The sequence below is a fragment of the Myotis yumanensis genome, unplaced genomic scaffold (genome assembly GCF_028538775.1).
Source record: "Myotis yumanensis isolate MYYU_CA2020_CCGP unplaced genomic scaffold, mMyoYum1.0.hap1 SCAF_5, whole genome shotgun sequence".
NCBI lineage: Eukaryota > Metazoa > Chordata > Mammalia > Chiroptera > Vespertilionidae > Myotis > Myotis yumanensis.
This window is the reverse complement of record NW_027223756.1, coordinates 7,050,846-7,066,392: the sequence shown is the minus strand read 5'-3', so window position 1 is coordinate 7,066,392 and position 15,547 is coordinate 7,050,846. Positions and strand designations below refer to the sequence as shown.

General features: G+C 44.7%; 1 protein-coding gene across 4 annotated transcripts in view; it reads left to right on the top strand.

Moving 5' to 3' along the window:
* The window catches only part of DOCK2 (dedicator of cytokinesis 2), a 372,626-nt gene that overhangs the window by 132,526 nt on the left and 224,553 nt on the right, over positions 1 to 15,547 (top strand). For all 4 annotated transcript variants that reach the window (XM_070414430.1, XM_070414429.1, XM_070414433.1 and 1 more), the window contains one exon: positions 14,613 to 14,764. In XM_070414430.1, the coding sequence (XP_070270531.1) occupies positions 14,613 to 14,764 (152 nt within the window). The remainder of the gene's footprint in view (positions 1 to 14,612; positions 14,765 to 15,547) is intronic.

Genomic DNA, 15,547 nt, shown 5'->3' with positions numbered 1-15,547 from the left:
GGACAGTCAGCTGCTGCTGTGCCCGGAGTGCAGTCGATTTTATTGATTTTTCTCCCCAACACAACAGCTTCAAAAGGCTCCTTTGCCCCAGAGTAGCTGATCTTTTCAAATCTTTCCTATTTGTTCCTGTAAGACTTTCACATAACAGGGTAAATGCAATTAACAAGCACATACTTTAGATGATGATGAGATGTTCTAGAATGTGTTTAAAGGTTTCACAAAACACAGACACATGGAGTTGAGTGAATCCTTGGAGAGATTGCCTAGTCCAACCTCCTCCTGTTACAGCCAAGGACACCAATCCAAAGAGTGGGCATGACCTGCCCAAGGTCGCACCGCGAGTTGGCCACAGAGATGAGAAGCCAGGAAATCCTAGTTTCTATTTTTTTCTTTTAACTTGTGTTTCTCAACGTTGGGCATGTACTACCGTATGCCAGATTATTCTCCTTGGCACGCAGGGTCATTTTAGGTACACAGATAAAGTACTGCATCACAGAAGCAGATCATTCATTTTCTTCCAACTCCCTTTCAGCCTTTCTATGGCAGGGATGGCAGGACGTTCCTATTTTGCCTTGAATCCTTCTCTACTAATGTCCTTTGATAACAAAGTGAGAGCAGACCTCAGTACTAAGCTCCTCTGACAATTTAACAAAAGTGTTTTGTTTGCATAGTATTGGTACACTTACCCTGCCATCGATGGCAAGGATACAGGTTTTCCATGTTGAGAAGCATATTTTTCATGTAAAATAAATGTAAACAGATGAGAATGCATCTACTTTAGGAAAAATATCAAGTAAATAACAGTGCAGGCTGCAAATGATGAGGAATCCATGGTGAGTTTCACATTAGCAACAATAATGGTTAACTAAAGCTTAGAAAAGATTGGATTCTGCCCTTGTGAATGCTCTGAGCCCTTTGAGGATAGATGTAGCTGAATTCCAGACTCTTTCTTATTCATGTCATGCCTTTGTTTATGTAGCAGCCAGAAAAACAATTATTAGATTTAAGAGGAAAACATAAAAACTATATATCAGAGATGAACTCAGAAATATTGACAATCTCATTATCAGTAACTTTGCTACAACCTAAACAGATGGTTTGGTTGCCAATTTAGTTTTGTATGTAGGGACTTTTGTGAATATTTTCCATGATAGACTGTATGCCGTTGTTGCATTTATTGAGAACAGAAACTAGTGTTATTTTTCAGGGACTAATGCTCTAGTCTAGACCTCATTCTTGTCTTGTGTTACCCTGCTAAGAAATACTTTAATTTCTGATTATCTTGCTATTCATTGAGAGGGCATGAATGAAGAAAAAGGTGGCAAAATGCAGTTCACCCAACATTTTCCCACTATTATCACATTAAAGATTAAAATGAATGGAAAATGAATATTAAACTTATTCATCAAATAGGGGTATAGATAGGTCACTTTCTTTTTCCTATAATTTACCTATATCGGGTGAATACATGGAAAGAAGGATACACTAAAGTACACTGTTTTAGTGATTTTTCCATTATCTTTAATAGCTAACCTTTGAATACGGTTTAATTTGTTTTCCTGCTCCCTGAAGCAAAGTTCCTGCTTACCTGTCACTTAGCTCCCCAGGGATCCAGGAGCCCCGAAGACCAGTTACCGCTGGTCCAGCAAGAGCCTGCCTGCCCTCAGTGTCACACGGAACTCATTCATGCCTCCTTGTGCTGTAGGCCATTATGTGTGTGTTTTCTGCAGTGCTCCTTCAATGGGAAATTTATTCTCATTTAGAGGGATATGAAGAAAGAGAAGGAAGGCAGAGTCAACTTCTGGTCACTTATGGGCAGTTAGAATCAGCCCTTTGAAAAATGGGCTTCTGAATCAGGAGAGATGTTGCAAAGTGACTGGCAGAACTGCATACAAAGAGGTAGAATGCTGAGATGCCAAGAAATAATGCCATTTCTATGACGGCTAATAAAAAGACTGCATTCAGGACGAGGAAGGTTAATGATGATACATTCTTTTTTAACATCGAAGATTAACAGGATAACTTGCATATTCAAGTCAATTCAGACACACTGCTAATGGAGGAGGCATGCAAAATTAATTTCTACAGCACCTCTCAAATTATGATCACTCACTCTTCTCTGGCTGCTGCTCTTTGTTTTGGTAGGAAGGAGCTGCATGCATACTTACAGTGGGTGCACGCCATCGAGTAGTAGGGCATCTCTGGACCTGGGGAGTTTGGAGAGCTGGGGGGGAGGGTGTTCCCTTCAGTCCTTAATCACCACTGGTCCTCTGCTGGGTGTTTCCCTGATGGGATGTGTGCACTTTGTCAGGAGCAAGGTTGTTGCTTGGCAGGGATTTTGGTTTTAATAGTCAATGAGACAAAGGAACTGAGCTGAGATGAGAAGGTAGGAGGTGGGAGAAAGACTGGGAGAGGAGAGAAGAGCTGCTCTCTCTTTATGCGAGAGATTCTCCATGTAGAGTTGGGGACAGCTTCTTTGGGTTACTGATGCCTTGAATCCTATTGAGGACCAAGGCTCAGATGACTTAGGAACTGGCTCTGGAATCTAAACACCTGAGCGTGAGACCCAGTGCAATATCTTATGCAATTTGCTTGATTTCGTCAAGCCTCACTGTGTTCACTATGATCAACAGGGAAAGGAATAATACCTACCTGATACCAGAATGTATTTTTAATTTTGGTAGAATTTACATATAGTAAAATATACACATCTTAAGTGCACAGATCAGGGAATTTTTTGCATGTGTGTATACCCATGCAACCACCACCCACGTCAAAATATAGCATATTTCCATTGCCCAGAAAGTTACAGGTGGATATTTAAAAAAGTAAATAACAATAGTTTTCACTTTTATAGTGCTTATCATGGGCCAGGTGTGCTACTGTCTCTGGTGTTTTACATGTATGATCTTGTTTCATTCTCACAACCTTGTGAAGGGAGGTGCTTTTACTATCTCCACTTTAAGATAAAGAGACTTGCCCAAGGTTATAAGGACAGTAACATCCACGCCCCATCACTGACTCTAACATTTGCCTGTGGCCTGATGCCTTACTAAGTGCATCAGATGAATGAGAGTGGAGCCTCCTTAATGCTGACATTTCTTTCCATCCCTTCTCTCCTTGTCTGGGGCTGGTAGGCTGTGCATGATGCTCTTGCAGGAGAGTTTGTGAGGGAAAAGGCAGGCTGTAGCTGCTGTTCCATCCCAGCTTTGAACGTCAGGTGCATTGTGGGTGTTCATCGTCCTCCCCTGCTGTTCCCAGGAAGCCCTGCCCCAACTCCCCCTCAACCATCACTGCTTGGTAAAGTGACAATGTGACACACTCATTGGTTAGATCACCTGGGCAGTTTTGGCTGCTTAACCATCTTTGGGCTCTATCCAAACCTTGTCCTTATGAGGATCTAAAAACTTCAAGTGAAAGTCCCTCCATTCCAAGCCCCTTTTAGCTGTCTTGTCCCAGATTCCCAGTATTTATATTTTCCCCATCCATCCCCGTTCAGACCCCAGGACTTTCTGGTTTTCCTTCTCCACCCTTATTTTCTCCTTCTCCTCTTTGTCTTCTTCTCAGTTCATCATGGTCTTCATGATATCACCAAATGAACTGTAATAAGCCACTCACTCTCTGCTAAATGCACTGTAATTGCCCATTATAGATTCTTTGTGGGGGGCATCCATGGTTAATGTGTCTTTCATAGAGTTGAATTCATGCTTAACCTTTTGTACTAGATCATTTTCAGACACATTTAGCCAGCCGTCCCTTTGACATCTGCGTCTGAATGTCAGACTCAACATTTCCAAAATAGTATTCATTGCATTCATGAAAACCCTCTCCTCTTCCATTATTTTTCTGCCAGTCATTTGGAGCTGCCCCTCAACTCTTCTTGTGACTCATTTTTCACTTTCAATTAAGCACTAAGGCCTTTGAATCTTTCTTATATATGCCTTGAATCTGGTCTCTTCTCTCAACCTTTACCACCTATCTCCTGGTCCTATTGTTACCAGTCCATGTCTGTGTCAGGGGCTGGCCATGCCCCAGCACAGGTCTGGGAACTTTCATGAGTTAGTTCTTGACTAGTGCAGGAAAAGTATCAAGATACAAGTCCAAGTGAAAGTGAGGCAAAGGAAGTCATGAAAGTTCCCAGTTAGTTCTTGACTAGTGCAGGAAAAGTATCAAGATACAAGTCCAAGTGAAAGTGAGGCAAAGGAAGGGCCCCTGGAGTGTTGCTTTTCCACAAAATACCACGTGCGGGCGTGCACGTACAGTGCAATTGAAACTTCATGGCCACACTCAAGGGGCCAAAGAGCCGCATGTGGCTCGCGAGCCACAGTTTGCTGACCACTGGGATAGAAGAAGCAAAGGATACACCTGAGGAAAGGATACACCTGAAGAAAGGGGGATAGGCGTGCTCAAAGGAGAGGGCACGCTGTTATTCTTTGTCCTGAGAGTTTTATCTATTTTCCATACGTGGAAATTTTAGAGGCGGTCCCAAGGAAGCATCTAAACAGAATATTCATTAGATTTCCGGGCATGTTGTTTAGTGTGCTAGGTATTAAAATGGGGTCATTCTCTGGTTAGTTTCACCTTCATCGTGGCTTAGTCTGGATCTCACTGGTTTTTGTTACCTAATCCCCTGACTATGGTGATTTGAACCATCTTAGGCATCTTCACTCAGGGAGGATAGGGTCTTGTGCTTTATCAGCTGGTGTTAATTGTTCAGCTATTCCGGCTGTTGTTCAACCATTTGCTCAGTTTCTTCATTCCATTTGCCAGGGAATTGTCCTAGTTTCTTACTAATCTGCTTCACTCTACACCCCTGAGCCATATATGATGCTAGGCACTTTATTCACTTAAAAAAATAAACAAAGGTGTGTAAGGGCAAGCACACAGTCACGAGCTACCTCCATTTATTGTTTTCCTGTTGTGCATGACCACATAACACAGTCAAATGAGTCAAAACCATTAGCTTTGCTCATGGTCTTTTCAGAGCTAAAATCCTACCATTTGATGTCAGAAGCAGCTAATCACTACTAAACTTGATGTAGGACATTAACATGAGAATGCAATAGGAAAGATTTATTTGAGGGTTCCATGCCACAGAAAGCTATGCTTCTCGAAAGGAATTTGTTCTTTTCGGCCTCAATGCTCAGGAAACTCAAGAATGTGGACGATTCCCTTTATCTCACTGATGTCCTGCTAGTGAGGAGCCACGTGGGCGGTTGGAACCTTACGTGAATGTTTACGCTGGCATGTCATGTCTTTCTCCTCTCTTCTTTATGGACTAAGAGAGTAGATGAAGAAATACACAAACCAATAATAAATAGACCAACATGTCATGCCCCAAATATAATATTAATATCCGTTTTATAAAAGTACAATTTGAGATTTATCAGCAGGGACTGAACGTATTTGCAAACCCAGCGTGTTTCATTTTATGTGTGCTTGCTTCTCTACTGTCCTGCCAGTTGACCGGTTCTTTATTACACTTGGACTGCCCACGGGCAAGGGCCATGTATTGTCCTCTCTTTGTAAGAAAGCTCATTACTGGTCATTGACTGATATTTATTCTCTTTATTTCCTCCCTTCTCATACTAAACCAGTTTCCTCTTCATTCGCTTTAGAATCTCTTTGATCCTTCCATTTAAATAGTGGGCCTAAGTGTGTGAGTCATTTCTGAAATTGCTTTTGCTGTGGGCCTTCAGGGGAGGGCTCTGTTGGCTCGTTTGCAGGGATGGAGAAATGAAGCAGGAGAAGCCCCCGCCCCCTCAGGCTGCCTCCAACCTCCACCTTCTCTGCTGAGTCCTGTTAGAAAAGAAAACCAGGCCAGAAGGAGACATTCCCCCATTTCCATTTTGATTTAAAGGGGAGAGGGATGACAGTGATTTTCCTCCTGCGTCTTTGAAGTGCGTTTCCAATTCTTCAGCTGGTTCTCTGTTTTCCCTTTGTAATAAACAGCACTAGATTTTACATGTGTGGGGCTATCCACGCACAGGACCCCAGCCTCCTCGCCTTTGGCACTGTTATGGGGAAGGTGAGGGAAAGATGATTGGAAACAATCACGCAACCATTCCATTTTGCTAATGCTTGAATCCAGGGGAATTTTCTCATTTAATTCTCTGAAATGAAGAGCCCCTCTGTTAGCCTTAAAATGTAAACAAGAGGCCTTTAATGTGCGCTTTCCCCAGAAATGGAATACCGGCTGCTCATATTGATCCAAAACACTGCTGTGGTTTTTTTTTTTTTTTTTTTTTTTTTTGTTGTTGTTGTTCTTTTCTATATTTGTAAGTTTTGCGATTGCAGTGATATGATATAGGATTGTTTGAGTGTGGCTTGAGGATTGCTGGTAAGTGGCATTGTTATTCTAAGCTGTAAGCAGAAATGTAAAAGGATGCTCTGAGAACGCTTGCCTGAGCTCTTCTTGTCTATCCACACACAAAGGGAACACGAAGATCCCAGGCATTTTTCCCAATTATTTCAATTTATACCCGCCTCTTGAAACTCAATTCTCCGAGTCTGGTGTTTCAGACAAAGCGCACTTTGTGTGAATGATACAGATAATAGCTCCCAGTCCATTTCATTCCAGCCTGGACCAGGTGTTTTGTCGAGTGTGTGCATCAGCTACAGCTAACGGACCTTGCACTTCCAGCATGCTCGGTTTTGCACCCAGGAACATCTGAGGGAGAGACGCACAGATCCCATGCCACGTTACACATAGTAGCTGCAACTGAATGTGTGTAATGCTTTCTCATGAAAAAGCCATTTCAATCCCTATTTTTTGGAGGAAGGGAGGTAAAATGACCTGTCTGAGGTCACACAGCCTGGCAGTAGTAAGGCTGTGTGCAAGCCTAGGTCTGTAAACTCTCAATCCAGAGTTGTACCCATTTCCCCATACCTACCTCCCATGGGGGGAAGCCAAGAATGAGAAGATATTGCCAGAATGGGTGCTCAGGGCAGGGGTGAAGGTGAGGAAACACCAAGGTCTTGTTTCTTCAAGGACAGCACAGAAGAATAAATTTTAAAATAACTCAACACTAAATAGAGTTCTAATTCTGAGAGTTGCCTTAAGTGTAAGCAGAGAGGGCTCACTCTCTGAAATTAGCAGACATTTATTCATCTAATGCTTGTTAGGATCCCACTGCGTGACAGGCATTGTGCCCGGAACTGTGGCAGACGTGACTTGATTGAGATTAGATACTCCACCCCAGGCTCTCACTGTCTTCTGAGGGAAAGATGGTGAAAGGTTGGAGGGTCATGATCGCTGTTGGCTAGTCAGCTGCAGTGACATGAGTAGCTGAATAGATGGTTAAAAGATACGAAAGAAATGAGTGGCTGGACTAAAGACTAAATCACGGAGTTGATGAATGCTCACTGTTGTTGAATTCTAGGACTGGGGTTTCTGTTTTTTTTTTTATTTTCCTGGGATTGTAACTTGCTCTCTTTTAATTGAGCTAGACATTAATCAAACCAACCACCCAGAGTCTTTAATTTTCTGTTTAAAGAGCTTATGGGACCCAGCAAATTCAAGGGTGGCTGCCTCAAGCCTGCCGAGCCCAGGGGTTGGGAGTCATTGTCTGCACCCAGGAGCCTGTGAATGAGGTTGGATTCATGTTGGCCCTGGAGTCGGGCAGGTCTGTGTCAGAATCTAGCCTCTGTTGTGGACCCACTAGTTAAGAGGTCACGCTGTGACCCTGGGCAATATATAGGTTTGGATAGGATCAAATACATTCCCAACATGGTGCCTGCAACCCAGCAGGAGCACAACACATTGCGTGTCTCTCAAACTCAATATTCCACTCTCCCACTTCCGCTCACTTCCGATGGCTTTCCAGGAAATGGCTTCTGTCCTTTATGAAAATATATCTGTTATCATGACTCCTACTGATGAGAAAACTCAGGTATGTATGTGACCATGGACTAGCTTAGAAAGGCTTGAAGGTGGGAATAATTTAAGAAGATATTCATTGTCTTGGGTTGGGTCCTAGAAGCAAGCTCTAAGATGAGGCCTGGGGGAAGGTGACTTACTTATTAGGCGGTATTTCAAGAACCACTGCTAGAGTAAAGATTGAAATTCATGGAGCCAGGCAACCGCATAAGTCTCCAGAGGGAACAGAAGCTGAGGTGATGGGATTAAGGGATCCTGTGTAGCGTGATGCAGAGAGAGGCAGTGGGTCTGCAGTGATAAGCCTGGAGGGGTGAGGATGTAAGCCTGTTATAACAGGTGTCCTAAGTGCTTATAAATTGATTTGAATGCCAGATGTCACTGAATTGGAATCAAATGGGGTCAAGGGATAAAAGACACAACTCCTTGCAGTCAAAAAGCTACCATGACTCATTTCTCCTATTGCGTGAATGTGAAATGGAGCACGTTGCTTTGATGGGAACCTTCTTTTCAAGCCTTCCCAGATTTGTTCAGTATAGAAGCTGCTTGGCTCAGCCCCAAGCCATCTCCTCTGCGTGTCCTTCTGTGAGCCAGGGTGAGGAGGTGGGGGAGGCAGTGTGCTAGCAGGCTGAGCCACACTCATCTGGCATGGCATCGCAAAGGCAATCATCCTAAGCATTAGGGCACAAGTCACATTTGGGGTCATGACTCAGTTGGCTATATCTGCACCTTTGTTTTCCTAAAAGAACTTTCTTTTTTGTTGTTAATCCTCACCCAAGGATATTTCTCCATTGATGTTTAGAGAGAGTGGAAAGGAGGGGGAGAGAAGAGAGGGAGAGAGAAACATTGATGTGTGAGAGATACGTAGATTGGTTGCCTCCTACATGCGCCCCAACCAAGGCCAATCCTGAAGTATGTGCCCTTGACCCGAATTGAACCTGCAACCCTTCTCGAACCCAGGGCCGACATCTTACCACTGAGCCAAACCAGCTAGGGCCTAAAAGCTCTTTCTATGGAGGTGGTTGGTGGTTGAATGAGTGCGCTGGCAGGGAGGAGGCCATGGCAGCATGGTCAGCAATGGCAGGGTACATGATCTTGGAAGGTGTGAGGGGGAGCTGCAAGTCCAGGTAGCTGTCAATTATTCTGCCCTAACAGCCTCTGGAGGTGTGATGATAGACAGGCCACATCTGTAGCCACTCCATATCATCAGAGAAATGTCAACGGAAGCCTTTCATTACTTGCTAGTTGAGGCGGTGGAATGATCGCCATGATTAGATCCTAATTTGATAAGCCCTAAAACCAATCTATGATTCTCTCAGTGGCATGCTCAAAATGCATATGCATACACATCTGTACAGCACATTTCATCCATCAGCAAGCTGTGTTGACACTGCCTCCAGACTGTACCCCAATTATGTCCACTTCTGCATCTCTCTCCTGCCACTAACTCATCAAACTTTTATCTTTTCTCCCCTTCACTGTTACAGTAAGGAGGCAAGAGAGCTTAGTAGATGTGAACACGAACTCTGAAATCATATTTCCTGGGTTTAAACCCCAGCTCTGCCACTTTCTAGGTATGTGATCTTAAGTAAGTTACTGTATCTCTTTGAGCTTCAGTTTTCTAATCTATAAAATGGGTATAATGATATACTTCTTCATAGAGAGAATGCCTGGTAGAGAGTGAGGGCTCAATCAATAGTATAACTCTTCTTTCCCTCTACAAAAAGCTTCCTCAGTGTTCTTATGCCTCTCTTTCTAGACCCTCCCTCCTCTCTTCATTAAAAATACAAAAACAAAACATATTTATCTCCACCTAGTAATCAAACTCGGTGCCATGGGCCACAGGGTCTAATGAGACCTGGTCCCAGTCAGGATCTCCAAGTTTATTGTCTCATATTATGCCCCCCATTTCCTATAATTCCAGTCACACTCACCTCCATATGCTATCCATCCAACAAGCTAAGCAGATTTCCACCCCAGGGCCTTTGCATGCCATTTCTTCTGCTTGGGATGCTTGTCCCTGAGATCCTTGTAGGTAGTTCCCTTCTCACCCCTGGGTCTCAGCTCAAGTGTCTCCATCTCAGGGAGGCCTTCTTGACTGCTCACGTGAGGCAGTCTTCCCTGCTCACTCCAGCCCCTGCGTCTCCCGCTGCCCCATTCACTATTTTGCGGGCAGCTGACAGTGTGTGTTTCTGTAGCATCAGCTCTCAGGGATCTGCCCAGGTCTCCTGGGATCCACGATCATTTCTGTGCATCGCTCCAGGAAGGCTTTCTCCCTCAGCGACCAGCTCCAGCCTCGCAGGGCTGCCCTCCGGCCGTGGGGGCCTGCTTCGCCTGGGTACCCAGAGCACCCACAGTGCCTGGGGCTGTCCATCCCCAAGGTTTCACCACTCCTGCCGCTCTGCCCCTGTGGCCCACGCTGTCTGCGGAGCTCCCGATGTGAGACTTGCCTGCCTCTGTACGCTGCCTGGCCTCCTTCCCTCATGGCCCTTCCAGAGGTTTCTGAAACACCTCCTAATAAGTAAGTCACCTTCACCCAAGCTTCATCTTAGAGCTTGCTTCTGGAGACTCTAATCCAAGACAATGAATACCTTCTTAAATTATTTCTGATACTCCAATAGCATATAATATCCCCAAGAACAGTGCCTGCTGTAGTAGCTATTCATTAATATAAATATGTTGCATGTAGATTATCAGAGCTTACACATTATATTTATAATCAGTAAATTTTAATTTATATTTATAATTTATATTTATAATCAGACATTTTTAGACATAAACATACATTTTCTTAAAGATTCTAGCACTTACACATCGATTTACTTTTCCTGCTGTCACTGTGCGTCTGAATGGCAAGTACCAACTTATTGTAGGGCGTTAGCTTATAGGTTTAGTACAATGGCATGCTTTATGCTAAGGATAATGGATGTATGGTAAAAGCAATAGTTGGGTTGGACTTTAAGTGAGTATTTACAATTAAGTTCTGGAAGTCCATTTCTCTCCTGGGGTTTCACCTTTCTGGGATATCTGATGAGGATTTTTACAGCTGCCGAGTTCTGAGGTCTCCTAAGTGGGCTGTGTTGGTTTAGCTGGGGAGATGTTCTTTGGCCCTTGGGGTTCATCAGGAGGAGAGTGAGGGATGGTTCTGGACCTTATAATTAGGCATGTTTTCTGGGAGGTGGGGAAGTGAATCGTGAAGAGTGCGTTAGGGGAAACGCTAGTAGAGTTGTAAGAGGCTTGTAACCTGATCTGGAATATGAAGTTTGTGGATAGTTATTGATTTCCTGGTGGGTGGAATTGCTTTTCTCCCTGTCCCACCAGCTAGAGGAGGGAGGTTGTGAGAGGAAATTGCTATCCATCAGACTGGAGAGGTGTCTGTGGAGGCCCCTGCGAGTCTGGCTGATGGGACCAAGAGGCCTCTGACATGTGCAGATGCTCCCCAAGCCCGTGGAAGAAAAGCAGCCGAGCAGAGCTGCGCTTAGGCTGTTCAGATCTTGCCCGGGAGAATTTGGAGTTTCAATTACTTGTTTGCCAAAAGGCCTGGGGCGAGGGCAGGGTGATCCTTGACAGCCACAAGTTCCTCACCTTCCCCCAAGAGGGTTGAGCTGAGCTGAATTCTCCTTGCAGTCAATAGGAACTCAGCCGGAGCAGAATGAGTTTCACCTTAGAGCCTGTGAAAATCGAGCAGGAGTGAAGAGTGGATTAACCTGGGGATTAACCGGTGCCAGCGAGGAAGGGCTGGCTGTGAGCGGAGTGAAATTTCAAGTGCAGGCAGCGCATCCAGGGGCAGGCTTAGAAAGGGGGTGACCACACTGAAGATGTGACTGTCTTTAACCTTGCTCCCATAGTAGGAGAGGGGCTCCAGAATGCTCCCGGTCTCCTCATTGTGCTGGTGGAACCAGGATGTGCCTGGGGTGCCAGTCTCATCCTCATGGATTTTATGGGTGGTTCTTTTGGTTCTCAGCTTCAGGGAGGTGGCTTCTGCATGTGAACATTGATTCCATGCACAGGCCCCTTCGGACCCTCCCTCAGTTCTGGGCTCATACTGAACCCATACCTCTCAAAATCCTCAAGGGATGATGGTGTACCCCAGCTTCCAGAGACAATATGAATTTAGAATGTGAGGCAGTTACACCTTTTGTTTTCAGCTTTAGGCCACAGTTTTATTTATGGGATGATAAGAGTCTCACTTGTCCTGTTACATAGACAATGACCACAGAGGGTGACCAATGGTGAGGCAGAAGTCAAGTCTGGGCACTACAGGAGCGCAGAACAGGGTCACCCAGATCAGAGGTTGGTGTCAGGAATATTGTCCAAGGGGATTTGCATCTCTGTGAAGATCTAGAGCAGCGGTTCCCAACCTGTGGGTCGCGACCCTTTGGCGGTTGAACGACCCTTTCACAGCGGTCGCCTAAGACCATCCTGCATATCAGATATTTACATTGCGATTCATAACAATAGCAACACTACAGTTATGAAGTAGCAACAAAAATAATTTTATGGTTGGGTCACAACATGAGGAACTGTATTTAAAGAGCCAAAAGGTTGAGAACCACTGATCTAGAGGGTAGGAAGCGGTTAGTGAGAAGATGGGTGGGTAAGAGCATTATGGGCAAAGAAATAACGTACAAAGGTCCAGCAGGAGGACAGACAGGGCTGGGTAGCGTGGGAAGAGGGGGCTGGACAGGTAGAAGGGCTTGGTCACAAAGAGCTTACCAAACTCACCCTCAGGGCAATAGGAGACGCCTGAGAAACTTCAAGGAGGCGCCTTGTGGTCAGGCTACAGTTTGAGGGAAATTTCTGCTCCTGAGACTGAAAGTGGGGAGGCCAGGGTGGGAGACTTGGCACAGGAGATGGAAGTAGATATGACTTCATGGTGGAGTGGATGTTGGGGAGAGCAAGGAGGAATCAAATTTGCTGGTTGACAGTGTGACGGGGATGTCTTCCTCCTGAGAGGGAGCTGAGGAGCAGGAGCAGGCCTGTGCACAGATGGGAAGTTGGGAGGTGTCCCCGGGAATGTCTCCCTCCTAGGGCCATGGCCGTGGCCACTGGTGCTTTTTAGCCAGATGCATCTCAAGGTGGTTTTCCAAAGTGGACAAAGGATCTCCATTTCATTCTTTCTGTGGGGCTGATATTGGGGAGAAAGAGGTGAGGAAAAGGAGCATCTTATTTGCAGTGTCCCTGGGCCGTGAAATGATTGTGAAAGCGTGTCACATTTCAGGAGAGCTGTGCATTCAGGCGCTAGCAACTTCTACCACAGGACAGAACTTTCTGGAAAGAAAGCAGGGCCCAGAAACACTGCAGCTTCCTTTCTGCAGCCACTTTGACACATGAAGACTCTTTTCTATGAAAACACAGAGCTGAGTAGCTCTGCAGGCTCCTCGGTACCTGGTCTGAATTGCAATTTAGGCTTGTCACTGGCTGGCAGGTCTTTAGCTTGTGTCAGGCACTTGGTCCCAGGCTGGGTTTGCAGGTTTTTCATACTCATTGCCTCTGCCTAGAAAGATTGATCTGAGGCTCTGCAATATTTATCTTTTAAATCATTTGTGTTTGTTTGCTTGACAATCAAGCTGCAATTTAGAGATGCTGTTTCCCGAAGCCTTACAGACTAATAGGATTTCACAGCTCCAATTACAAAGGAGAAAAATCATTTCATCTCCAAACGGAGGAGCCAGACGTTTCTGAGAAATCATGGTTCACAAGAAGACAAAAGTACTTCCGAAAAACAGGCTCCATTATTAATGGCTTCCTCGGCTAAAATCTCACTGACTCTCAGCACCAGGAGGCTTTGTCTTGTTGGGGATGCGGTTTTTGATCTGTAAAGTAGATGACTTTCAGATTGGTAAACCGCGGCAGTGCCCACAGCCACAGTGGTTTGTAAGCAGTGTAAACATGTACACTGCCTTTCCCCCAGCAAAGATGTCCTGCTTCCTGATACTTCCTCTGAACCGATATTGTCTGGAATCATAGAATATTTGATGGGTTTTAACAGTCATTCAGTTCAGCCCTACATCTGATACTTTAAGAACATCTTTTAATATGCTTTCTTATTGATTTCAGAGAGAGGAAGGGAAAGGGAGAGAGAGAGAGAGATAGAAACATCAGTGAGAAATATCCGTTGGCTGCCTCCTGCATGTCCCCTATTGCAACCGGGGCATGTGCAAACCAGCAACCTCCTGGTGCATGGGATGATGCTCAACCAACTGAGCCACAGGCTGGGCTGATCTGATATACTGAATGCCTCTCCATAGACAACTACCTCTGCTTAAACACTTCTAGGATGGAGAGCTCTCTACTAGACTTTTCCATAGGAATTTACTAATTTTGCTCAATTTTAATTAGAATTTAAAGTTTAATTACTTCCCAAGGAGATCTTTGTTAATATCTAAAAATCTCCAAACTGGCCTATTCTCTGGGATTCATATCTTTGTGATGGAATCAAATGGAGGTATCACGACTAGAATCCCAACAGAATGAACTTTTAAGGAAAAACACACAATCTGGTCTTAATTATTCTCTAGCTCTGTTTTTATGGCCAGTCCGAACAGGTTGGGGGAGGGACCAGAATGGTGAGTGACTTTCTATGGGAATCTTAACCTAATCTTTAATATTAACATTTTTACAAGGAGCCTATATTCTTGAATTAGTTATTTAATGAAAAGTTTTCTAAAAATAACAAGGAAAGGAAAGTAAGCAATGGGGATGCTCAAGCACATCTACCCTGCCTTCATTCCAGAATGCCGGGACATCCTGCTTCCTGTCATCACCAGAGAGCTGAAGGAGCTGCTCGAGCAAAAGGACGACGGGTCCCAGCAGCAGCTGCAGGAGAAGAGGTTCTGCGTGGAGCTACTCAACAGCATTCTGGAGGTGCTCAGCTCTCAGGATGCGGTGAGTGCTCACAATGACAGAGATATCCTGGACGCAGACTAGGGCCGAGCTGATGAGGCTCTAAAATGTTTGTGCTGACGAATGGCAATTGAAGTCTAAAGATGAAGGCCAATGGCTTGCTCAGTGGGCCTGCTTCTCCAGGGACTAACCCCCATGACTGTGAAACATGGCCTGGGGATTGGTGTAGGTAATACATATTGCAGGCTTTTTAGATGACTGGTCCATTTCCAAAGCCTGATTTGCAGGGGCAGGAGGGGCAGTTTCCCATGCCTACATGGCCAAGAGAAAAATCTCCTACCGCTTTCTTCGCTGATTGAATCTTATTTCTCTAGTTAGCCCTGCAATGGAGAAAATGGTTAAGAGTCATTCTGGATGAGCAGATTGCTCAGGAGTGATGTCCAGGAGGTGTTTGCTCTGGATGGGCTGGTTTCAGAGGACAGGGTAAAACCAAACAATCAAATAAGTCTTTTCTAAGTGTTAGTGTAAGCTTTCCTCCTCCTCCCTCCCAACCCCCACTCCCAGAAAATTCTCAGAGAAGGACTTTCTGGATGAACTCTATCTGTGATAGACTATAATTAGAAAACTCTGCAGAACAATGCTCCTTCACTGCTCATATCCCATAGTCAACCATTACTATCAATTTCTTTGCGTTTCTCTCTTCTGTGTCATTCTTTCCATTCTTGCTTTCCTAATTACTAGTAAGCTTCCTCTAATCTCATTACTATGAAAATGCAGCAGCTTGCTTGCTTTCTTCAAGCATTCATTCATTCATTCATTCACTCA